General features: G+C 54.5%; 1 protein-coding gene across 2 annotated transcripts; it reads right to left on the bottom strand.

Annotated features, from left to right (window-relative positions):
• Window positions 1–2,647: 2,647 nt before the first annotated feature.
• Window positions 2,648–22,517, bottom strand: LOC115643411 (HLA class II histocompatibility antigen, DR alpha chain-like). 2 transcript variants are annotated; one of them, XM_030547426.1, is made up of 5 exons: window positions 22,411–22,517; window positions 20,850–21,061; window positions 20,765–20,810; window positions 2,978–3,259; window positions 2,648–2,802 (listed from the first exon to the last, which is right to left on the bottom strand). In XM_030547426.1, exons 1-5 carry the CDS (start codon window positions 22,490–22,492, stop codon window positions 2,648–2,650), a joined length of 777 nt encoding a protein of 258 aa, XP_030403286.1. In that variant the 5' UTR covers window positions 22,493–22,517. The 2 variants fall into 2 exon arrangements, with proteins under 2 accessions (XP_030403286.1, XP_030403285.1); XM_030547425.1 differs by having other exon boundaries at window positions 20,765–21,061.
• Window positions 22,518–24,510: the final 1,993 nt, after the last annotated feature.

The following is a 24,510-nucleotide window of genomic DNA, read 5'->3' as shown; positions in this document are numbered from 1 at the left end:
CTGTTAGGAGTAAATCACGGGCGGAGGGGCTACATGTGGTAACTTGGCTTTGTTTTGTCTAACACCAGCGTGTGAAAATCAGAAGGGGGGGCAGGAAGCTGTGCATATTCCTCTCCACACTGCGGGCGGGGGCGAATGTCACGAGCTGGCGCTGTACCGATCTCTGTGCAGCGCCGGACGGTGTAATTCTGGGTTTACCCTCTAAAGGGGGGTGCAATGGGTACGGGGCAGGTCCCTTGCTGAGCCTTCCCCTGCAGAGCTGATCTCAGTCTGTGTGCGAAGCTGCAGCTGGGTGTGTCCCCACCTGCGTGTGCTGGTACCGTGCAGGCTGAAGCTGGGGAGGGGGAAGGGGGGCTTGGCAGGCTGCAGAGCAGTGTGGGGTAAAGGGAACCCAGGCTGGTGAGTCAGGCGGGGTCAGTGGTGCCCCAGTTCCAAGTGGCACTATGGGGCAGGGGGGGACCCATCTTAGGGGTCTCCCAGCACGTGCTACTGAAGGGGTGTGAGGAACCGCTGGGTTGGGGGCTCAATGCCATGTTTGGGGGGGATCTGCCCTTCATGTCACAGTGACCCCACCCTGGGGGACGTCACCGCAGCCCCCAGACAGGCCAGCGTCTCTCTGCCGCCACTCGCCCTGCGGGGTTCAGTCCCGGGGGAGCCTGGCCCATGAACCCCACCCTGCTCCTGGGCTCCTGGCCATGGGACAATCTCAAAGTGCTCCATGGACCATCCCTCTGCTCTTGAGCCCCCATCACCACCCCAGGAGGAGAACGGCCACATTTCACACAAGGGGAAACTGAGGCACAGGGTGTGTCACTACATGCAGCAAGTCACTGTCAGCAATGGGAACCCCAGAAGCCTGACTCCCAGTTCTCCCCCACTAGCCCCCACTCCCCTTCCGGAGCTGGGATAGAACCCAGGAGTCCTGGCTCCTTCCTTACCCCTCATACCAAACTCCCTTAACTCCTGGTATAACCCAGAGCCCCTGGACAGACAGGGGCTGGGCTGGGCTAACACAGGCTGCCGCGGGCACGGCCCAGACTGACCAGATTTTAAATCAGGATCAAAACCTCAGAAATGTCCCAAACCCACTTTATTGCTGTTAGCAAAGCTGCAGGGCGATGGGGGGCGCAGGGCTGTGGACACACCCAGGGCACAGGGCGGGGGCTGTACAGGGACTGGGCCCTTCCCACACAGACCCTGCGCTGGGCGCTGGGCTCAGCAGGGCTGGACCCCGGGGGAGCGGCACACGGGTGCGATGGGGCCTTTAACTGGGCATTGGGGCTGCCTTCCCCCCCCCCCGAGCCATGGGCCTGATCCTGCCCCGCAGGGACCCTGTTGACCAGGAATGGCCGAATCTGGCCCAAAGCCTGCTGGGTAATGGCTGGAGAGGCTTTATCTGGGGTGACTGACAGCAGCCTCTGGCCAATAGGGGCCAGGCTCGGGTCCCAATCCAGCACCCACTGGAGCCAAGAGAAATCTTCCCCATGATGGCAATGGGGTTTGGATCAGCCCCATGGGCCCTGCTGCCCCCTGTCGAGGGGTGACCCTCATTCCCAGCCCCATGGGGCAGCAGCCCTCTCCCCCACTGCTCCCCGACAAGGGGTGACCCCCATTCCCAGCCCCACGGAGCAGCAGCCCTCTCCCTGGATAGGCGCCCCCCCAAGCCCAGCAGGGGTGAGTGAGGGAAGTCCGAGGGGCCAGCTCCCCAGTGCGTCTCTAGCCCAGGGGTGGCTCCGGCGCCACGTGCGGCTCTTCAGAAGTTAATATGCGGTTCCTTGTCTAGGCACCGACTATGGGGCTGGAGCTACAGGTGCCAACTTTCCAGTGTGTGGGGGTGCTCACTGCTCAGCCCCTGGCTCTGCCACCGGCCCTGCCCCACTCTACTCCCTCCCACCACCTCCCCTGAGCCTGCCCTGCCCCCCTCCACCCCTTCCCGCCCCTTCCCCTGAGCCTGCCCTGCCCCACTCTACCCCCTCCTGCCCCCTCCTCTGAGCCTGCCCTGCCCTCGCTCCTCCCCACAGAGCCACTGCCACAAACAGCTGATCGGGAGGTCCAGGGAGGGAGGGGGAGGCGCTGGGCGGCGCTGGGCGGGAGGCGCTGGGGGTGGGGCGGGGGGAGCGGTGGGGGGGCTGCTGAGTGTCACTGTGGCTCTTTGGCAATGTCCATTGGTAAATTCTGGCTCCTTCTCAGGCTCAGCTTGGCCCCCCCTGCTCTAGGGGTTGGGTGTCACGGTTATGGGGCTGGGGGCTCCGGCCTGGGTACAGCAGCTGGCAACAGGCACGGAGGAGGGACGCTGGGGGCAGAGCTGAGTGTGAGTGGGTCCCACAAAGGCACCGGGCAGCTTCGGGGGCCCAGGCTCCTCCATGCATTTATCTGAAAGGCAAAGAGGGTCAGTTACCAGGAGCCCTGGGCCCCGACGTGAGGCTGGCAGGGATCGGGGCCATTCCCCAGCACCCCCAGGGAGTCTCCCATTCAATCAGGGGAGTGGCTGGGGGGGCACAGTGGGTGGGGGGTCTCCCAGGGGGTGCTGGGTGGGGAAGGGGCTGTGGCTGGCTGGGGGGACACAGGGGTTGGGGGTCTCCCCGGGGGGGGCTGGCTGGGCCCAGGGGCTGTGGGTGCAGCAGTTGCCTCCCCAGGCAGCGGCTACTCACAAGGGGCCCCGTGGGTTGCGGGCGGCGTTCATCTTCATCCCCTTGATGATGAGGATGGTGCCCGCGATGATGCCGATGATGCCCACGGCCAGGCCCAGGGCGCACACCAGGGTCTCTGTGGTCTCGGGGACAGGGGTGGGCACCTGGGCTTCTGGAGAGAGGGACCGGGCATGGAGTGAGGGGGGCTGTTCCCACCCTTCCCTCCCAGAGCTGGGATAGAACCCAGGTGCCTTGGCCTCCACTCCCCTCCCAGAGCCAGAAGAGAACCCAGGAGTCCTGGCTCCCGGCCCTGTGCCCAGCAGGGTCCTCTGGCGCCCCAGCCTCACCCCAGTGCTTCGTGAAGGGCTCGGGCAGCCCCCAGTGCTCCACTCGGCAGTCGTAGAAGTCGCCCTGGCTGGGGAGGAAGGGCAGGTAGGAGAACTTGCGGAAAGAGTAGTCTGGGCGGGGGTAGAAGTCGGTCTCGGAGACGCCCTCGGTCACCTCCTGCCCATTCTTCAGCCACGTCACGCTGAGCACCGGCGGGAAGAACTTGTCCACAAAGCAGATCAGGATGTTGGGCTCGCCCAGCTCCACGGGGTCTTCGGGGAACACGGTCACCTCAGGGGGCACTGGGGAGACAGGGGTTAGTGGGTCCCATTGCCTGGCCCTGAACCAGCCAGTCCCTGCCCTGGGGCCAGATGGGAGCCAGCGCCCCCCAGAGGGGAAAGGCCTCATGCCCCATTCCCTGCCCCCCTGAGCCAGCCAGTCCCTGGTGCTCACGCTCCAGCTCAGGATCTCTCCCCAGGACTGTGGGGGCATCATCGGGGCTGTCCCAGCTCCTTGCACTGACGGCTCATGGGGCACAAGGGGCAGGGGAGAGATTACCTCGGGGCAGGGCCTGCCGCCTGAGGGGGGGAGGGGGGAGGGGGCAGTTCGTGTTGGAGCTTGGAATTTGCATTTAGTGAATAAGAGAGGGGTGGGGGAAGGGCTCCAAACTTTTAAATTGATTGCAGGTTGGTGCTGTGTATGTTCCAGTCCTTAGAACTTGCAAGGCAGGGAGCTGACAGCTCCAAAAATCCACTCTCTCTCTCTCCCCCACGCTCCCCCTCAGCCCCCTCTTTTGAATAGCAGGTTGCAGTCACTTGAACGCTGGGATAGCTGCCTACAATGCACCACTCCCCACAGCGCTGCAAATGCTGCAAATGTGGCCACACTGCAGCGCCGGTAGCTGTCACACTGTGACAAGGCGCCTTGTCACACTGCAAATGTGGCCACACTGCAGCGCTTTCCCTACACAGCTGTACGAAGACAGCTGTAACTCCCAGCGCTGTACAGCTGTAAGTGTAGCCATACTCTAAGTATTGGAAGATCCACCAGCGTTTGGGGTTTGTCTGCCCCATTTTGTTTGCAGATCACCCTAACTGAGTGACCTCAGCTGGCTCCCACGGGCAGCATCATCACAGAGGGGGCTCTCAGTCTCTGGTGGGGTCTGGTATCAGCCCGGGTGGGTTTGCGAGCAGGGGAAGGTGAGCGAGAGATGGGAGGCATCTCTGCTCAGGAAGGTGGGGAGAGGGAAGGTGGGGGAGGGCTCAGGTCCCTGGGGGGCAGGTGGGAGAGGGGGCAGGTCACTGGCAGGGAAGGAACATTGTATGTAAGGGAGTGCTATGATTGCTCAGAGCTCCAGTATGAAACTGGAGAACAGCCTGTTGAAAGTCTTTGGGTTAAGTTTAGAGGCGAGATGTCGTGGTGGGTGTCTGCTATAGACCTCCAGACCAGGAGGATGAGGTAAACAAGGCTTTCTTCTGGCAACTAGCAGAAGCTTTGAGATCACAGGCCCTGGTTCTGATGGGGGACTTCAATCACCCCAACATCGGCTGGGAGAGCAATGCAGCGGTGCACAGACAATCCAGGAAGTTTCTGGAGAGCGCTGGGGACAACTTCCTGGTGCACGTGCTGGAGGAACCGACTAGGGGCCATGCTCCTCTTGACCTGCTGCTCACAAATGGGAAGGATTGGTAGGGGAAGTAGAAGTGATGGGAACCTGGGCAGCAGTGACCATGAGATGGTCGAGTTCAGGATCCTGGTGTAACCCTTCTGCCCCTCTGAGTTGGCAGCAACAAGGGCCGGGTTCAGTATCCAGGGGTTCCGTTTCAGTAACACAATGCATAACCGGCTCGAGCCCCCACCCCGTGACCTGGGACACTCACATACCACACCCCCCTGGGCGCCTGTAGGAGGCAATACTTCCCCTCTCACAAGCACGGAGTCTGAGTGTACCAAAATCTTTTTAATAAAGGAAGGAATCAATGCGGCATCCCATTGGAGAAACACCACAAACAGGGTTCTAACACAAACCATAAACAAAAACCCACCTCCAAGTACGTTTGGCACTGTCCTTTTTCCCCTTAGGGTTTTAAGTCCAATCACCCCAAAGTCCAACAACCCAAAAGTCTCTGGTCAATGCCACCCCAGAGTTCGAGAGTTTATCTGTAGAGGTCCCTCCCCCCAGCCTGGGTAGAAAGGGGCACCTTACGTGGTCTGGGGCCAACTGCCCTGCCTCTCCTTGGGTTCTGCTTCCGCCTTCTCCACGAACTGCTCCGCTTTACCAGCCGCTCCACTCTGTTCCTCCAGCCGTCCTCAGGAACTACTCGGCTCCACCAGCTGCTATGCTCCATGAGCTGCTCCAGTTCTCTCTGCAAACTGCTCGGCTCCGCTCGCTCTGTGGGCCGCTCCACCCATCCCACAGCTACTCCGCTCTGCTGCCACCAGCTGTCCCGTGATCCACTCCAGCCGTCCCCACAACTGCTCCACTCCGCCAGCTGCTCTGTTCCACAGTATAGCTTCAGGCTCCCCACTAGCTAGCACAGTACTCAGTGCTCTCAGCTCAGTAATTTCAGCTCTTTAGTGATTTCAACTCGTAGTGATCTCAGCTCTTAGTGGGGGAGCCCCAGTGCTAGTGCACCATTAGCCCAAAGTGAGTTCAGCTCAGCAACCTGTATCTAGATTCTTGAGGGAATAAAAAAATCAACTCTGACATTCCACAGTGGAGAGAGGAGGGGGTGGAACTGGTGCTTCTGGCTCCACAAGGTCCCAGTCCCAGTCCCAGTCCCAGTCCCAGTCCCAGTCCCAGTCCCAGTCCCAGTCCCAGTCCCAGTCCCAGTCCCAGTCCCAGTCCCAGGCCTCTGCCCCTCTCTCTCCATTCACTGGGAATTGGAACCCATGTCCCTTGTCTAGCAAGTACCACCCAACTGAGGGTGAGTCATTTGTCACCAAGCAGTCCCACAGCTCGGCAGTCTGGGATGGGGTAGGCGTGCCTATGCAAATACGCTCTCTGAAATTCTTTCCACCAGATGTCAGGGTAGAGCTCATCCTGACTCTGCTTACACTGGCACAAGGAAGAAAGGAGAGCAGCAGAATACGGACCTTGGACTTCAGAAAAGCAGACTGACTCCCCCAGGGAACTGATGGGCAGGATCCCCTGGGAGGCTAATCTGAAGGGGAAAGGAGTCCAGGAGAGCTGGCTGCATTTTAAAGAAGCCTTATTGAGGGCACAGGAACGAACCAGCCCGACAGGGCCGTCCTTAGCCATAGGCAGAACAGGCAGTGGCCTAGGGCACCACTAGGTCTGGGGGCACCGCTCTGCCGGGAGCCCAGACAGACGGGAAGCAGTGGAGAATGTAAGAGCAGGGCTGCTGGGTCCTAGAGAGAGCTGAATGCAGCACAGTCTGAGAGAGGGGATTGGCTGCTGGGGTCTCTGGAAGGGGTGGGGGAAGGAACTCACTTGTAGGGTGACCAGATGTCCCGATTTTATAGGGACAGTCCCGATTTTTGGGTCTTTTTCTTATATAGGCTCCTATTTCCCCCCACTCCCCCACCCCCATCCTGATTTTTCACATTTGCTGTCTGGTCACCCTAGGTGGGGGTAATTGGTACCCATATAAGGCAAAGCCCCAAATATCGGGACTGGCCCTATAAAATCAGGACATCTGGATCTGGTCACCCTAGCTGGAGAGCGCGTCTCTCCCTCAGGGCTGCCAGTGATCCATCTCATCCGGGGGGAGCTGCAGGGGGCAGGATGAGCTGCTGTGGCTCCATGGGTGCCCTGTCCCTGAGATCAGATGCTGTGCTAACTTCACCATGGTCTGTTGAGCTGCCAGCGGTGCCCATTGGCGTGTGATCGGACCTGAGGGTTTGCTGCTGCTGTTGCCACTCTGCACCCCAAGAGGTGGATTTTGGGGTCCTGCAGTTTTCTACCTATCTCCTCCTCTACTGCAGCTGTTGGACCAGCAGGCTGGGGGGTGAGCCAAGCACGAAAGCAGTACTGTGTTGCCATTTAGATTGTCATTTAACAAATATGTTCACCAAAAATGCTTGCTAACAATCCTGAATTCAATGTCAATATTTTTTTTAAAAAATCAATATCTTAGCCAAAAACAGAAAATTAAGTTGTTGACAATTATTAGTGACAGGTTTGGTTTGAGGCAGGGAGTGGGCCAGTTTTCATTAGAGAAACAAAAAATGTTGACTGACTTTCCTATAGCCTGTTACTCCTGATAAGAGCCCTCCAACAACTGTAATATGCTCATCTCCTTACTAGTGTATAAAGCAGGGGTCGGCAACCTACGGAACATGTGCCAAAGGTGGCACGCGAGCTGATCTTTGATGGCATGCAGCAGCAGGCTGAGCGGCTCAGCCCGCCACGGCTCTGGGGTTCCGGCTGCTGCCCCATTGCCATCCAGGGTCCCAGCCGCCCGCCCCACTCAGCACCCGCTGCTGTTCTGGGGACCCCCAAGGAATCCCAGAGTGGCAGCCAGCTGAGCAGACTGGTGTCTGATACCCTGGCTGAGCCACTCAACCCGCTGTCGGCCTGGGGTACCATTCACTCAGAGGGTAGCAGGCTGAACAGGATTAAATTCAATGAAATAGGAAAACAAGAGCAACTAATGACAATGTGCAAGAACCTAGAGCAGTGGTCCTCAACTTTTCTTGTCTGGCGGTCACCAGATGAAGGACCATGGCAGTGGACGATCATCCACCGAAATGCCGTGAAATTCGGTGGCATTTCAGCGGTGACGCCTCTGGATGACGCTGCTTATTGGCGGCAAGCAGCATCATCCAGAGGCGTCGCCGCAGAAATGCTGCCGAATTTCGGTGGCATTTCAGCGGATGCTTGTCCGCTGGCCAGCACGCAGGTGCATTGAAAGGCCCCTGTGGGCGCCATGGCACCCTCGGGCACCGCGTTGGGGACTCCTGACCTAGAGAGCCTCCTGAAGCACGGCGATCGTTTTGATTTAAATGGACTTGAACTGTACGAAGAATTGAGTACACTGTCATCAAATGTTGCCACATGCAAAATCGATGATGGACATTGTACAGTTTACTCATACCAGCAAACTTGTTGACATATATCCCAACGTGTACATTGCCACTCGTATTCTACTGACAATTCCTGTAACAGGAGCATCAGGAGAACGGAGTTTCTCAAAACTAAAGCTCATTAAAAACTATCTCCGCTCTACAAGGAGTCAGGAACGCTTAACTGGTCTTGCTTTTCTTGCAATCAAACAAGACACAACTTTGTCTTTGTCATACGATGACATTATTACTGATTTTGCAGCCAAAAAAGCCAGAAAGATTGCTTTTAATTAAAAACAAATCTTTGTTCCAATACCTCTTCATATAAATTTCCAATAAAATGTTGACAAATTAAAAAAATTATATTATTTGCATCATTCTGTCATATCAGAATTTTTTCTATAGTGCTGCTTCTTTAGTGCTAGTCCATCAGCATTACAGTGTGCTTCATTAGGTTAAACTTGTGGTATCTCATGCGGAGCGAAGAAAATTCACACAGTCAACACAGCTGCAAACAAGTCAGGAATCAGGAATCACTTTATTCTCTTCCACCACCTCCTTATATAGTTAAGTCTGGTTACATAAGAACCAATCATGTGGGCTAACATCATACATGCTAGCAATCTAATTGGACAAGAAGAAAAATCACGCGCTTACCATGCCTCTAATCACGCGATTGGCCAACCGCAACAACGCAATCCCCGACCATACAAAGAAGGATCTACAGCCTCCTCCCCTCTCCTCTCCCGAACCAATCGCTCCGTGTGGAACACAGAGAACAAGCGGCTCGGACCAGCCCCCCCAGCCACAGCCACAGGACTCCAGCTGAGGAGGCAACGGACACTCACGTGTGACAGCTGCCGCCCACCTCTGCCCGCGGAGCGCCTTGCGCAGGGACCCACACTTACCCGACATCAGAGCAGGAGCGGCGCTGAGCCCGGCCGCCTGGGCTCCCCGCGCTGCCCGGCCGGGGCCCCAGCAGCGCCCGGCGTCCGAGCGCATGAGAGGGAGCGAGGAGCGGGGGCCGCGGCCCGAGCCGCTCGCCTCCTCTCCCGGACGGCGGCAGCAGAGAGACCGGCCCGGGGGGAAGCAAGGAGGCAGCGAGGAGGCAGCGGCTCTACGCGAAGAGCCCGGACACAACCCCGGTCCAGCGCCGCACTCCATCAGAGTAGGGAGGATAAGTCCCTACACCTCCCCCTTTCTTTTCAAACAAGGCCGTGGCAATGCGCATAAGACTTTATATAAACAAAACAAGGAGCAAAACAAGAAAAGCAATACAATCATTAATAGATACAATTTAGCGTGTAATAGTGAAGTATACCAAGTTGGTTAACCAAAACTATTAAGCCAATCCCAGGGAGGATTCTATCCCTGGGTGAGGTTATACACATTATTCTATAATCAATAGTTGCTCGATTTTACAAAACTGCACAACGTATACTATCTACATCTTACAACTTAACTAATAATTACAAGTTTCTAATTAAAGTCAGGAAAGAGGAAGCGTAGATCCGGGATGGTATCATCGTTTGCCGCTTCTATATCGGGATCGTGTGGTTGCTTATCACGTCGCTGGGTGAGCCACGGTCGAACCCACTTCGCAGGGATCCATCTGGGACCTGTAGTAGTAGAAATACATGCATAGCCCCTTCCCCATGTTAATAAATCCACAGGACCTTGCCACTTTTGATCTGTATAATTAAACCATCGGACCTGTGGGCGGGGCAATTGGCAATCTTGGCCCATAGCACCAGCAATATGTCGCGTAACTGGTGGGACATTATGGGTTCCTACCTGTAACCAATTAAGCACATATAGAGCCTTTGAAAGGCGAGCATGGGGCGTACGGGACAATGGATCAGCATCGGGGGCAACTCTCCCTTTTTGTTTTAACAAAAGAAGCTTTAATGAGGCATGAGAGCGTTCCACAATAGCTTGGCCAGTGGAATTGCCAGGGACACCGGTAACATGAGAAATTCCCCATAAGGAAAGAAAACGAGCTGTACGACGAGAAATATATCCAGCGCCATTGTCCGTTTTTATGGAAGCAGGAATGCCCATAACAGCAAAGCAGACCTGCCAATGTTTAATAACATCCCGAGAACCAGTACTGGCTAACGCTGTAGCCCACAAAAGTCCTGAAAAGGTGTCCACCGTGACGTGAATATATTTAAGGGAGCCAAACTCAGGAAAAAGGGTAATATCTGTTTGCCAAATTTGTAAGGAGGACAAACCACGAGGGTTAACACCAGAGGCAAGGGAAGGGGGTACAACATGCTGTTGACAACTAGGACATGAGGCCACAAGGGCACGAGTGGTAGCCAAAGGGAGCTTAAACTGTCGGGCTAAGGCACGGGCAGATTGGTGGAAAAAATCGTGCGAAAGGTGAGCCTGAGCAAAGGAGTCAGGGACATGAACTGAACCAACCAATTGGTCAACGATGGCGTTGCCCTGGGCAAGACCATCAACAATACCAGAATGACTGCGAATATGAGTAATAAAATAGGGGCAGGAACGGGCATCAAGTAAATGCCAAAGTCGCAAAAGGGCTTGCCACAGCACAGAATTAGACACTTGTCTCAGAAGAGAACGTTCCAAGCGACATGTCACACCCACAGCATAAAGAGAATCATAACAATATTAAGAGGGGTGGTGGGCCACTTGACAAAGGCACGAATAATGGCTTGAAATTCCAAAACTTGGAGAGATCCCTCAGCTACGACCAGCTCGTGATGCCAAGCACCGGCCGTATGCCACAGAAGGCCGGTGCGGGCCATCTTGCCACTGGCATCAGTAAATACAGTAAGTCCTTGCACAGGGGAAGATTGTCGCATGACCACCTTTTCTAAGGGAATTGTTACTGACAAAAGGCGATGAGAGGGATAATGATTGGTAAGACGACCAGTATAACTTAACAAAGCAACAGCAAAAGAAACATCATTAGCAAGAATGTGGGAAAGTAACAAAGCATTAAAAGGCACATAAATAACATCAGGGTCAGCGCCCGTAATTGCAACAGTACGGGAACGGGCTGTCACAATAAGTGATGCAATGGCTTCCAATCGAGTGGTAACTGTTTTGGAAAATTGAGAAGATGGAAAAATCCATTCGAGTCCGACGAGAGGATCAGGTAAATCCGGGAGCCATTGAAAAAGTAGCGCCTCCAGGGAGGTATCTCTAGAAAGAATTGCTAGGGATACAGGTGAACCCGGGAGAACACGGCCGGAATACCGAAGCGTGACCTTACTGGCAATAGTGCGAAGGGCAACTTCATGTTGTGGTTGCAAGGAGCGAGGTTCAGCTGGATCACGGCCTCCTTTGAGAAGTTGAAGAAGAGGAGCAAGGTCCTCATTAGAAATGCCACAAAGCCCACGGACCCACTGTAGGTCTCCGACCAGGCGTTGGACATCATGTAAATTGCGAACAGTAAGATTAATAGTTAATTTCTGAGGTCGCACAATAGAGTTAGTAATGCGCATGCCCAGATAAAAATAAGGCGCCTGTCGTTGAATTTTATCCGGGGCTATTTTGAGGCCAGCAGATTGTAACACAGAAGCAATTTCCAAGATGGCCGTTTCAGTATTAAGAGTTGCTCCAGCAAAAAGAATGTCATCCATGTAATGGTAGATAAGCCATTCGGGATGTGCATGACGGAGCAGCCGCAACGCCCAGGCCACATAAAGCTGGCAGATGGTGGGTGAGTTTTTCATGCCTTGGGGAAGCACTGTCCATTGATATCGTTGAGCGGGCTCGGCCTTGTTCACAGAAGGAACCGAGAAAGCAAATTTATCCTTATCATCAGGATGAAGAGGAATTGTAAAGAAACAATCCTTTAAATCAATGACAAGTAGAGGCCAATCACGTGGGAGCATCGTAGGGGTAGGCAAGCCTGGCTGAAGGGCTCCCATGTCTTTCATAACTGCATTTATTGCCCGCAGATCATGCAAGAGACGCCATTTTCCCGATTTTTTGGGAATAGTGAAAATTGGAGTGTTCCAGGGGCTTAAAGAAGGTTCGAGGTGGCCCTTTTCGAGCTGTTCTTGGACCAATTCTTGTACACGGGCGAGCTTGTAAGCTGGTAACGGCCATTGAGCGACCCACACCGGAGTAGAAGTTAACCATTCCAACTGTAGGATCGGCCGCCCCTCAATGGCCGCTAAGCAAAAGGGGAGTTTTGTAAAACAACCCCCCACTGACTTAAGCAATCACGGCCTAACAGCCAGACGGGAGCAGAAAGAACGTAAGGACGCACCTTTGCTGTTGTAGCAGGGTCCTCGTCATCACAGATTGTAATATAGTACGTACTGATGCGAGTGGGTTGGGTCCCTCCAATACCTCTAACCGAGGTCATAGCATCCTGCAGGGGCCAGGTATCAGGCCAAAATTGAATCGGAACAACAGTGACATCGGCCCCAGTGTCTAAAAGGGCTTCATGTCGGATCTGGCGGCCATCCGGGCCCTGTAGACGCACCATCCGTGAAGGTTTACGTTGGGTTACTGTCATGGCAAAGGCTACCTGTGGAGAATCTGTAGAGCCAAAACCATGGGACCCACGCTCTGTCAGTTTAGTTTTTGGAACGGAGCTTTGGAATGGAATTAACTGGGCAATACGAGTGCCGGCTGCAATATTGACTGGAGGGAAGAGGGCACGGACCATTATTCCGATATTCCCGGTATAATCTGCATCGATAAGACCAGGTAGCACAAAAAGCCCTTGCTTGGACATAGAAGAGCGGCCAATTAAGAGAGCACTAAGTCCGTACCCCAAGGGGCCATTTACTACCGATGGAACAATTTGTACTTTGTCATCTTCTAATGTTACATCTGCTGCGGTGGCCAAGTCCACTCCAGCACTTCCTCGGGTGGCTCCTGTAAGGTATTCCAAACAACCGGCTTGGGGTTGGGGGACTCTTGTGTCTTCGCGCCCCCCCGGCGGGCGCTTCGCGTCCCGTTTCCCTGAAGCGGTGTGCCATCCTTTTTAAAACGAGATCGACATTCAGACGCACGGTGTCCAAACTTATCACAGCGGTTACAAGTTCCTGCAAAAGTCTTCGTTGCATTTTCGGTTCCTGCCCGTACATTTTTACTTGGGCAGTCCTTTTTCATGTGCCCCGGCTTTCCGCACGCAAAACAAACCCCCGACGGGCGGGAAGGCTTACTGGGCCTCACCAAAGGTCGTAGGGCCACTGCCAACGCTGATGCATGAGCCTTTGCATGTATTTCCGCTCTATCAGTTTCCTCGTACACCGACGCTCTGTTACAAGCTTCCACCATTTCTGTCAGGGAAGCAGTTTTTGGCAAGGTAGCCAAGATACGACGACAAACAGCATTGGCATTTTGTGTAGCAAGATCGAGCCCAACAGCTGTCTTCGCTTCGGCCGTCAAATTAGGGGAGCGGTCTATCGCTTCTCTAAGTCGATCAAGAAATGTTGAATAAGGCTCTGAGGGATCCTGGACAATTTTTGCGTACGGTGGGATCGGTTTACCCATTTGAGGTACATCCTTAAAAGCGGCCAAGGCCAATCCCTGCGACTGTTGTAAAATCCAAGGATCAAGACGAGCTTGCCGTTGCGGGTCCGCATAAACTCCAGTTCCCATAAGCATATCCTGAGTGGCATAACGCAGCGGATTGTCCTCAGACAAATCAATATTGCGTATGAGAGCCATTTCCACACGCTTTGACCAATTATCCTTCCACAATAGCCTTTGAGTGGGTGTTAGAAGCATGTCAGCAAACTTTAACGAATCATAAGGGCACATAGCTTGTCCGATGAACACCTGCTCTATGAGGGACTGTACATATGGATTATTCATGCCGTAGGACATTATTGATTTTTGTGCCTCACGGACAAGTTTCCAGTCCAATGGTGCCCACTGTCGCCTAGCAGGGTTATTCGGGTCTGGTGTAATAACCGGGAAGGCATTAGGTAAGAATTCTCCTTCTATGTGGGCTTCCTTGATAAGCCCATGCCACCGCCGCACCGGATCCGGAGACCCTGGACCCACATCATCAGAAGAATATGTTGATGGCTTATTAATAAAGGGATGGCCAAGTTCCCGCGGTTTGCCCAGAAAGGGGCTATCCCGCTCAGTACATTCCACATTACACCCCCAACGCCCACAGCGACGACAGGGGGTGACAACATCACTCGAGGGTGGGGTTTTATTGGGCGGTTTAGTCTTATAGGCTCTCTGAAAATTAGACAAACCCGGCTCAGACATTTCGTGCAGAGTTTTTAATGTACGAGATTGCGGAGGATGGTCCTCCCCGACCATCTGGGACAATTTATTTAACATTTCTTGCAATTGATAACCCTGCCTTCTGATCTCCTCCTGGAATTCAACTGTCCCTGCATTGATGGCTTCCATTTTTTCCAAGGATTCATCTGAATCCTGAGGGAGCGGGACAGTGCTAGGATCGACTTCAGGCGCACTGGGGGCTAGAGGAATTACAGTCTCTTCTCCCCCAAAGAACTCTCGGGCGCCAACCGGCAACACACAGGGCGGCTCCTCTTTCCGCCGAAAAATATTATTAACCGCCGCCTGCACTTCTGCCTCCGCGGCGAGTGTCTCTACAACCCTTTTTGTTTTGCGCCATGTTTGGCTCAGGGATGGGGCTTCTTTGTCGCCATGCGAGACAGACTCCCACAGTTCAGATCCCACTTGTTCCCAAACGGCTGTATCCAAAACAGTACTTGGGGTAATAAAAAACCCGCGCCTTTGCCCCCACTTCAACAACTGGGACAGCGCGTCGGAGGGAATCTTTTCTCCCTGCTTCTCAGCAGTGCATAACAAAAAGTCATGCACCGTTTTTTCCTCCGCTGACAAAGCGGAACCCATATTTCTTTTTATAATATGCGCGGCCGCTCACCTGTGAGCTCACAACCGTCTCTCTCGGACGACCAGGAGCCGATCTTCCTTCGGTACCTCCTGCCGCGGCCGCTACCTCCGCTTTTCTTCTCTCGAGTGCGCCGACCAGGTCCAGCCGGATCGGATCACGTCGGGGTCACCAACTGTGGTATCTCATGCGGAGCGAAGAAAATTCACACAGTCAACACAGCTGCAAACAAGTCAGGAATCAGGAATCACTTTATTCTCTTCCACCACCTCCTTATATAGTTAAGTCTGGTTACATAAGAACCAATCATGTGGGCTAACATCATACATGCTAGCAATCTAATTGGACAAGAAGAAAAATCACGCGCTTACCATGCCTCTAATCACGCGATTGGCCAACCGCAACAACGCAATCCCCGACCACACAAAGAAGGATCTACAGCCTCCTCCCCTCTCCTCTCCTGAACCAATCGCTCCGTGTGGAACACAGAGAACAAGCGGCTCGGACCAGCCCCCCCAGCTACAGCCACAGGACTCCAGCTGAGGAGGCAACGGACACCCACGTGTGACAGCTGCCGCCCACCTCTGCCCGCGGAGCGCCCTGCGCAGGGACCCACACCTACCCGACATCAGAGCAGGAGCGGCGCTGAGCCCAGCCGCCTGGGCTCCCCGCGCTGCCCGGCCGGGGCCCCAGCAGCGCCCAGCGTCCGAGCGCATGAGAGGGAGCGAGGAGCGGGGGCCGCGGCCCGAGCCGCTCGCCTCCTCTCCCGGACGGCGGCAGCAGAGAGACCGGCCCGGGGGGAAGCAAGGAGGCAGCGAGGAGGCGGCGGCTCTACGTGAAGAGCCCGGACACAACCCCGGTCCAGCGCCGCACCCGACCAGAGTAGGGAGGATAAGTCCCTACAAAACTGGTTTTAATAACGTGAATGTGGCAAGTTTTCCAATACTGTAAGCTTATGTTTGTGTTGCTAAGAGCAAGACAGGCACAGGGGCATCAGTTTAATAATCCCGCCTAGGGCACCATAAATCCTAAGGACGGCCCTGCAGCCCGATGTGCAGAAAGAATAGCAAATATGGCAGGAGACCAGCTTGGCTTAACCGTGAAATCTCAGTGAGCTTAAACACAAAAAGGAAGCTTACAAGAAGTGGAAACTTGGACAGATGACTAGGGAGGAGTATGAAAATATTGCTCAAGCATGCCGGGGTGTAATCAGGAAGGCCAAGGCACAGTTGGAGTTGCAGCTAGCAAGGGATGTGAAGGGTAACAAGAAGGGTTTCTACAGGTACGTTAGCAACATGGTCAGGCAAAGTGTGGGCCCCTTACTGAATGGGGGAGGCAACCTAGTGACAGAGGATGTGGAAGAAGCTGAAGTCTCAAGGCTTTTTTTCCCTCAGTCTTCACAGACAAGGTCAGCTCCCAGCCTGCTGCACCGGGCAGCACAGTATGGGGAGGAGGTGAGCAGCCCTCAGTGGTGAAAGAACAGGTTAAGGACTCTTTAGAAAAGCTGGACATACACAAGTCCATGGGGCCGGATGTGCTGCATCCAAGGGTGCTGAGGGACTTGGCTGATGTGATTGCAGAGCCATTGGCCGTTATCTTTGAAAATTTATGGCGATTGGGGGAGGTCCCAGACAATTGGGAAAAGGCAAATATAGTGCTCATATTTTTAAAAGGGAAGAAAGAGAACCCAGGAACTACAGACCGGTCAGCCTCACTTCAGTCCCTGGAAAAGCCATGGAGCAGGTCCTCAAGGAATCAATTCCGAAGCACTTGGAGGAGAGGAAAGTGATCAGGAACAGTCAGCATGGATTCCCCAAGGGCAAGTCATACCTGACTAACCTGATTGCCTCCTATGAGGAGATAACTGGCTCTGCAGATGACGGGAAAGCAGTGGACGTGTTATTCCTTGACTTTAGCAAAGTTTTTGATACGGTCTCCCACAGTGTTCTAGCCAGCAAGTTAAAGAAGTCTGGGCTGGATGAATGGACTATAAGGTGGTGTAACCCCTTTGGGGTTTAGAGAGCATGGCCTCTTTAAATCTTTTTCCCAGGGGGAGGAGGAGAGTAAGAAAAAGGAGGAAAACTCCAGGGGGACAGCGCTGGAGCTCCAGGGAGAGAGGGAGGCAGCCAGCAGGCCCTGGAGAAGGAAGCAGGGAGAACCTGCCTGAGGAGGACAGGCCCAATCGGGGACAGCCCAGGACAGGAGCCAGGAGGAACTCTGTACCGGGGGGAATCGCCCAAGGAGGAGGGCCGGAGCTGGACCCAGGGTCACGGCTGCCCAGAGCTGCATGGGGCTGGGAGTACTGGGCTGGTGACTCTGCATTGGGAATAAGGAGGGAGGTTGTAGCTAGTTAAGTGGGGAGGTGGTCGCTCTGGAGGCTTTGCAGAGAGCGGCAGAAGAGGGCACCGGAGGCAGGGCCGGTGCAACCATTTAGGCGAACTAGGCGGTTGCCTAGGGCGCCGAGATTTGGGGGTGCCAAAAAGCGCCCCCAAATTTTTTTTTAAATGGTTGACCGGACGCTGCTGCTGGGACAGAGAGGGAGTCTGAGCTGCTGGCAGCAGCCGGCAGCCCAGGGTGTCCCCTGAGTCTGGGCGCCGCCGCGGCAGCCGGCAGCCCAGGGGGTCCCCCGGGTCAGGGCACCACTGCGGCAGCCCGGAGTCCAGGGTTTCCCTGGGCCAGGGGATCCCCTGGGCTGCCGGCTGCCGCGGCAGCGCGCTGACCCGGGGGATCCCCTTAGCTCTATCCCATTTAAGTTAGTATATCACTTGGCAATTATTGCTTTGAATATTATTACTTATGTATTCTGTGTCCAAAAATGTTCTAGGATCTCTGCAGACAAATAAAAGAGACTCACTAGCCCAAAGAGCCTGTGATTTAAATTAAAAATAACACCAAGTGATAGTGACAAACAATGGGAGCAAAATAAGGAAATGGGAAGAGGCGGATACAAAAATCAGATGACATAGTTACTTGTTAGGTTCACATCATGGTCTGCAAAATCTGTACAGTTTTTTATATTCCCTTTCCTGTTTGTATCTAAACTGTTCCCGCATTTTCTAAACTTGAGGTGATTTTCTGTTTCATTACTAAACAGACCCCTTACAAACAATCCATACACCCTTGTGTGTTGTTTTAAACTATTGCATGTGTTAAAACCTACTAAGCCCCCACTTCTTAGCTTAAGAGCTGGTTTACACATATTTCCTATCTTACTTCACCACCAACCACCCTTAGCCCAGATCCCCAACCCAGGTGACTGTAAGCCTCTCATCCTCGGATATCTGCACGTCTCTTCCATCCCCAGCAATCATGTCCTTATTTCAGTAAGTCAGTATTTTCATTGCCCAGAAATGAGAAGTTTACAAAAGTTACTCTTGTTATCAGAGGCCTTGATCCACCTTCATAGAATCATAGAATATCAAGGTTGGAAGGGACCTCAGGAGGTATCTAGTCCAACCCCCGCTCAAAGCAGGACCAATCCCCAGACCTTGAAGTCAGTGGAAAAATTCCCACTGATTTCAATGGGGTTTAGATCAGGCCCAGAGGCTCCAAGAGCCACTTCTTCCTCTTCCTTCACAGAAGCCCTTCAACATCCTATGGCCTCCTGTTCCAGCACTCAGCTCAGGCTCTCTGTTAAAGAATAAAGAACTTCTGGGGCTATTACCTCAGAAAAGCAGAAAGTTTGTTACTCCTGTTTTATTGTCCCATTTGAAATAATTCTTTAAAATGTAGGTTTCTCTTGTGTAAGGTAACAAGTGACTCAGGATCACCATCTAGCCACAACGTGCACGATGCTGAGAAATACGTAGGGGTGGTGGTTGTTTGCTGACCGGTAAAGCCCTGATTTGATACTAAATACTGGAACAGACATGAACTATTAATGTCTCTAGAGCTCCCAGGTCTCTCCCATTGATGGCCTCCTCTTTCGAATCAAGCAAATGGGATTTGCATGTGAATTCTTACAATGTAACATTCAAGGATTAGCTGGACAGCTTGGAGCACCTTGGAGTTGTACCTTCTGTGAACTTTAATCTTTTATCATTCTTTCTAGCAGAGCAGCACAATAGTGGGATCCTAGGTTGTACTAGCCAGATGTTTTCCTTACTAACTTGGAAGGTTGCTCTCCTATTATTTTGTCAGATGCTTGAATTGCACCTAACTCAAGTGAGGTAAAGTAGAACAAGGTAAAACATCTTAACAGATACCTTCTGCATAAGTGATTGCAGGATAGGGGTCTATTTCTTTAAAACAAACCTGGACCACAATGCTTCTGAGAAACTTGACAACCCCTAATATGGAACAACTTTTTGATCCTATCCAGAGCAGTTGCTGTTACACCAGTAGGATAAGATCTGCCTACATCTGTGCTTTTGTTTAGTGTAATGGTTGCAACATAAACCTAACAAGGCTTGAATACTCAGGCTTAAGCTTGAAAGTCATCTTGATCTCTTAATCAATATTGACGTCAAATAGTTGATGAAATTCAAATAGTTAATTATAGTAAGTGACATGCATTCTCTATCCTTTACTTTTAATAGTGAACAAGAAAAAGGACTGATAGGAATAAAATTTCATTTTTTTTCATTTACAGTTGATGCAGCCTCGTGGCAGATTTAAAAAAAAAGGTCTGGGGCACAATTTCGTGACCGTGTATTGTGTATAATGTATGTGATTTGGGGGGCGGGGGGCGCAAGATGGAAGTTTCGCCTAGGGCGCAAAATATCTTTGCACCGGCCCTGACCGGAGGGGTTTGCTGGGGAGAGTTCACTGGCGCCGAAGACGACCAGGAGCACCCACGACTCACCACTGGACTGGAACTTTGCTCAGGCCTCCTGAACTCTGTGTGCAGACACATTGCTCAGTGCCTGCCCCTCCAGACTGTGCTCCCACTGGGCCCGGGGGCCTTGGCTTGGATGCAGCCCTGTTCTGCTGCTCCCCTTATATTTCCCCTTGTTGTATTGCTCCTCTCATCCCTCTGTAAATAAATATCTCCCTTTCCTAAATCCATTGCACTTTTCCTGTGGGTGGGTGTGTTCACTCAGGGAAGGTTGGAACAGGTGCCCCTGGGGTGGGGTGTCTCCTGCTGCATTCCTGCACGTGCCTTCTCTTGGCCAGAGCTGCCTGCAGAGCAGACTCCATCTTGGCCACGAGGGTGCTAAAGTTACAGTGGATAGAAAGCTGGCTAGATCATCAGGCTCAGCAGGTAGTGATCAACGGCTCGATGTCTAGTTGGCAGCCAGTATCAAGCGGAGTGCTCCAAGGGTCGGTCCTGGGGCCGGTTTTGTTCTATATCTTCATTCATGATCTGGAGGATGGCGTGGACTGCACCCTCAAGAAGTTTGCAGATGACACTAAACCTGGAGGAGAGGTAGATACGCTGGAGGGTAGGGACAGGATATAGTAACAGAGGGACCTAGGCAAATTAGAAGGCTGGGCCAGAAGAAACCTGATGAGCATCAACAAGGACAGTGCAGAGTCCTGCACTTAGGACAGAAGAATCCCATTCACTGCTACACACTAGGGACCGAATGGCTAGGCAGCAGTTCTGCAGAAAAGGACCTAGGGGTTACAGTGGACAAGAAGCTGGATATGAGTCAACAGTGTGCCTTTGTTGCCAAGAAGGCTAACAGGGTTTTGGACTGCATTAGTAGGGGCACTGCCAGCAGATCGAGGGAAGTGATTACTCCCCTCTAATCCACCTGGTGAGGTCTCATCTGCAGTACTGTTTCCAGTTTTGGGGCCCTCCCACTACAAAAGGGATGTGGACAAATTGGAGAGAGTCCAGCTTTGAGCAGGGGGTTGGACTCAATGACCTCCTGAGGTTCCTTCCAACCCTGATATTCTATGAAGGTGGGAGGAGGGCTCAGGTCCCTGGCAGGGAAGGTCGGGGGACAGGTCAGGCCCCTGGCGGGAAAGGTGCCCCCACACCCCCATGCCGTACCGGTCTGGGCCTGCGTGCGATTGAACCTCTTAATCATGATCTCCATGTTCTTCTTCAGCATGTTCTTCTTAATCATGATCTCCATGTTCTTCTTCAGCACGGCCATGTTGCCCAGGGCGCCCTGCGCCTCAAAGATGGTGAACTTGCCGAAGTCGGGCAGGCGCCAGACGGTCTCCTTCCTCTCCAGGTCCACGTGGAAGATCTCGTCCTGGTCGAACTCGAACATGAACTCCCCGGCCTCCCGCTGGGCCAGGTCCGCGAGCTGGTAGAAGGCCACCTGGGAGAGCATGTTCTCCGCTGCGGGGAGACGGGGGTCAGTACCGGCCACCTGGGGGGGCTGCTTCTCACCCCGGCGGAGGGGGTCTCAGCGCTTCCCCCAGCAGTGCAGCCCCCCAGCTCCCGGGCTGTGACATTCGCACTAGGGCTCTCTGGTGTCAGAGGAAGGCAGATGCATGAAGCACGGTGCCCCCCAGCATCACGGTGGAGCTCTGGGGCCAGCACTGACTGCCAGGGGAAAGTGTCCCTGTCCCTGCCTCTGCCCCTGCCCCCAGCACAGGTCCCCTAGGGCTGCCCTGCTGCAAGGACTGAGAGAGCAGAGACCCCCCTGCTGACCCCTGCTCAGTTCCCTGGTTTCCAGTCACGTCTCCCAGCCGAGCAGTGACCAGAGCAAACCCGGCTCTGCTGGCAAGTCGGGACGTGACCCAGCCAAAGCAGCTCCTGGGGGGAGTTGGGGGCTGCAGCTGCAGGACATTTCATTCTCCCGTCTGTGCGTGGGGCTGGTTCCGTGTCCCAGAGTCACCATGACCTGGTTCTTGGGGCAATTTCAGTCTCTGGCCCCCGACACTCACCCCCCAGGGTCGATCACTGGGAGACCCCGGAACTCCCCAGCCAGAGACATTAAAGCTGCGCTGGGGGGTCAGACACACTCCAGGGGGGAGGGGTCTGGCTCCAGGCTGGGAGTCCCCAGGGCCCAAGGGAGCTGGGCACCTGCATTCTAGGGAGTCATTCGCTGACCCCAGCTCGCCCGACAGGATCTCAACGACCGACTGCAAACGAGGGAACCCGCCACCACTAGCTGAGGAGAGTCGGCCCCACAGAGCCCCCCCCAGCCCGTGGGTCTGAGCCCTGGGGGGAAGGGGGACAATGGGGCCAGGCCGGGGAGCGGGGTCAGGGGCTCCCTGCTCTGCACTGACACACTCAGTGCTCAGCAGGGTCTGGCCCTGGCGCGGCTCTTTGGGGAACGTTCCCCAACCCCCCTTGTGCCTGGCACCCCCTGGGGGGGATCAGCCCCGAGTCCCTGTGGGGGAGGGGGCTGCACCCCTAGGGCAGAGTTGTGTTCTACCCAAACCACAGTCACTTCCCCGCGATCCCTCTGCTGCTCCTGCACCAGCCTCCTCTCCCCCCTCCCTGCCATGGGAATGAGACCCCCCTCCCTCCACCCCATCCAGATCAGCCCCCCCTTCCTGCCCTGCCCACCCCATCCCCTGCCTACTATTGGATGAGACCCTTCTCCCTGCAGCTCCCCCCAAAGCTGGCTCACCCCATGAGCCCCCCCATTGTCTCCTCTCTGGGGGGGAGCCGGGCGCTATGGGGGTGAAGCTGCCCCTCCCCTCGCCCAGGTGTCACAGCCCGCACCCCACCCATACCTGTCACTGCCCCGGCACCCGGCAGGGCCAGCAGGGTGAGCAGGGCCAGCTGGGCCATGGGGACGCCCCGTCCTGCGCCCATCTCCTCTCCCCGGAACTGAGCTGGGTGCGGGGCTGGCAGTGCTAGGGGGCCGGGGGGGCACATGTCACACCCGGGGGAGCACAGCTGGGGGCAGTGCCTAGCATTGGCCAGGGGAGCCCGGCCCAGGGCCCCCACCCAATGGCAGAAATCCCTGCGCCGACCAGGCTGTTACCAGGCAGAGCAGCAGCGCTGAGCCTCGCAGAGGGGAGATGAAGAAATTCAGGGTTCCTGGCTCGCAGGATTGTGTCACGAGTCAGGATAATTATTGTGTTTTCCTAAAGCCCCAGCTCTGGGAGTCATGTGGGTCTGGGAGGATTTCAGCCTCGTTCTGAGAGACAAAGTGAGTGTCCAGCCCTCAGGGCTGTGGGGAGAGCTTCAGAGTGGGACCCCTGGGTGCCCTGAGGACTCAAGACACAGCTGGTATTTGTACATCATTGCAGGACTTTTGGTGAGCCTGACTCATGATTTTTTTTGGGGGGGTCACACCATAGGCGTTGTTTGACTTCCATATTTGGGAGTGCAGCTTCAGTCAGGCCAACAGGGCCATGCATGGGGGGCACAAATTCTGTGCCTGTCCAATGTTTGCAGTTTGGGGGGACAATGGCCCCCCTGCTCCATCAAACTACACCCATGGGTCATACCTCTGACCCATACAGCTGTGCGCTGGGGGGAATGTAACACCTCTGGCCCCCAGGTACCCTGATGGCTCAAAGAGCAGAAGGCAAATAAAGAGAACCTCTGTGACAAGGTGGGACTGTTCTTAAAGTTTTCTCTGAGTGTTGTATGGGTGCCTCAGTTTCCCCTATGCATTTCTCAAGTGTCTAGGGGTGTGTGATTGTTGCAGAGCCCTAGAGGGCAGGTGTGAAGGTGTCTGCACAGAGAATGACCGACACTCTGTCTCCTGGCCACTGATGGCCTGGGCCCCTCCCCAGCAAGGTGCCAATAGAAGGGGTTGGAGAACAAGGAGATCAGAGGAGGGGCTGGAGGGGGTTTCAGTTTGGAGCTGGCTGGGGAAATGAAGCGGAGCCCAGACGGGGCTCTGGCCTCCCTGGGCCCCCCCCCAAGATGGACCTGAGGGGTCCTATTGTCTGTACCTGCAAGACCTGTTTTGGACTGTGCTCCTGTCATCTAAATAAACCTTCTGTTACTGGCTGGCTGAGTCACAGAGAATCACAGGAAGCCGGGGGTGCAGGGCCCTGACTCCCCCAAACTCTGTGACAACCTCACAGCTGGTATTGTTACATAAACTCAGGATTTTACAGCCAATCTCATAATTTTGGAGCATTTGGGGTTGGCAGTACTGCAAATTCCCAGCCAGACGCCAGTTCCCGCCGGCTGTGTGCGCACAGCGGGGCCCGGAGCAGTGCGGGTGCAGCCAGGGGGAGTTTGTCCCTGTCACAGAGTGTGGGGGAGTCAGGGCCCTGCACCACCCCCCCGGGATTCACCAGGACTCTCAGCCAGCCGGTAAAACGGAAGGTTTATTAGATAACAGGACACAGTCCCAAGCGGAGCATGTAGGCACAACCAGGACCCCTCAATCAAAGTCCTTCTGGGGGTTCAGGGAGCTTAGACCCCAGCTTGGGGTTCCCTGCGCTGCCCCACCCAGCCCAAACTGAAACTAAAAAAATCCTCCCCTTGCTTTCTCCCCCCTCCCCTCTGCTCCTCCCCCTTTGTCCAGTCTCCGGGCAGAAGGGGTCACTTCTCCCCACCCCACTCCTGGCTCAGGTTACAGCTCAGGGAGTTTCCTTCTCATCCTCAGCGTAACTCCCCTGCAACATTCCCAGGGCAAATCCAATTATCCACCCTGCTTCCTGCTCCGTCACAGTCCCAGGTGCCAGCTGGGAGGCCAAGCTGTGCCTGACCCATGGAGACTGAGCCCCGGCTCTATGGTGGGGTCCCCAGGGCCGCCCAGAGGATTCAGGGGGCCTGGGGCAAAGCAATTTTTGGGGCCCCTTCCATAAAAAAAAGTTGCACTACTACAGAATACTATATTCTCATGGGGGCCTCTGCAGGGCCTG

The sequence above is a fragment of the Gopherus evgoodei genome, unplaced genomic scaffold (genome assembly GCF_007399415.2).
Source record: "Gopherus evgoodei ecotype Sinaloan lineage unplaced genomic scaffold, rGopEvg1_v1.p scaffold_58_arrow_ctg1, whole genome shotgun sequence".
Lineage (NCBI taxonomy): Eukaryota > Metazoa > Chordata > Testudines > Testudinidae > Gopherus > Gopherus evgoodei.
This window is presented reverse-complemented; position numbering and strand designations above follow the sequence as displayed.

What these genes read in the sequence shown, in the direction of transcription:
- LOC115643411 (XM_030547425.1), bottom strand. Translation starts at nt 22,492, where the DNA reads ATGGGCGCAGGACGGGGCGTCCCCATGGCCCAGCTGGCCCTGCTCACC. An exon ending in GGGTGCCGGGGCAGTGACAG is followed by an intron (nt 21,062 to 22,410) that starts GTATGGGTGGGG and finishes GTCTCCCCGCAG; the next exon opens with CGGAGAACATGCTCTCCCAG. An exon ending in TCGCACGCAGGCCCAGACCG is followed by an intron (nt 3,260 to 20,764) that starts GTACGGCATGGG and finishes CTGTCTCCCCAG; the next exon opens with TGCCCCCTGAGGTGACCGTG.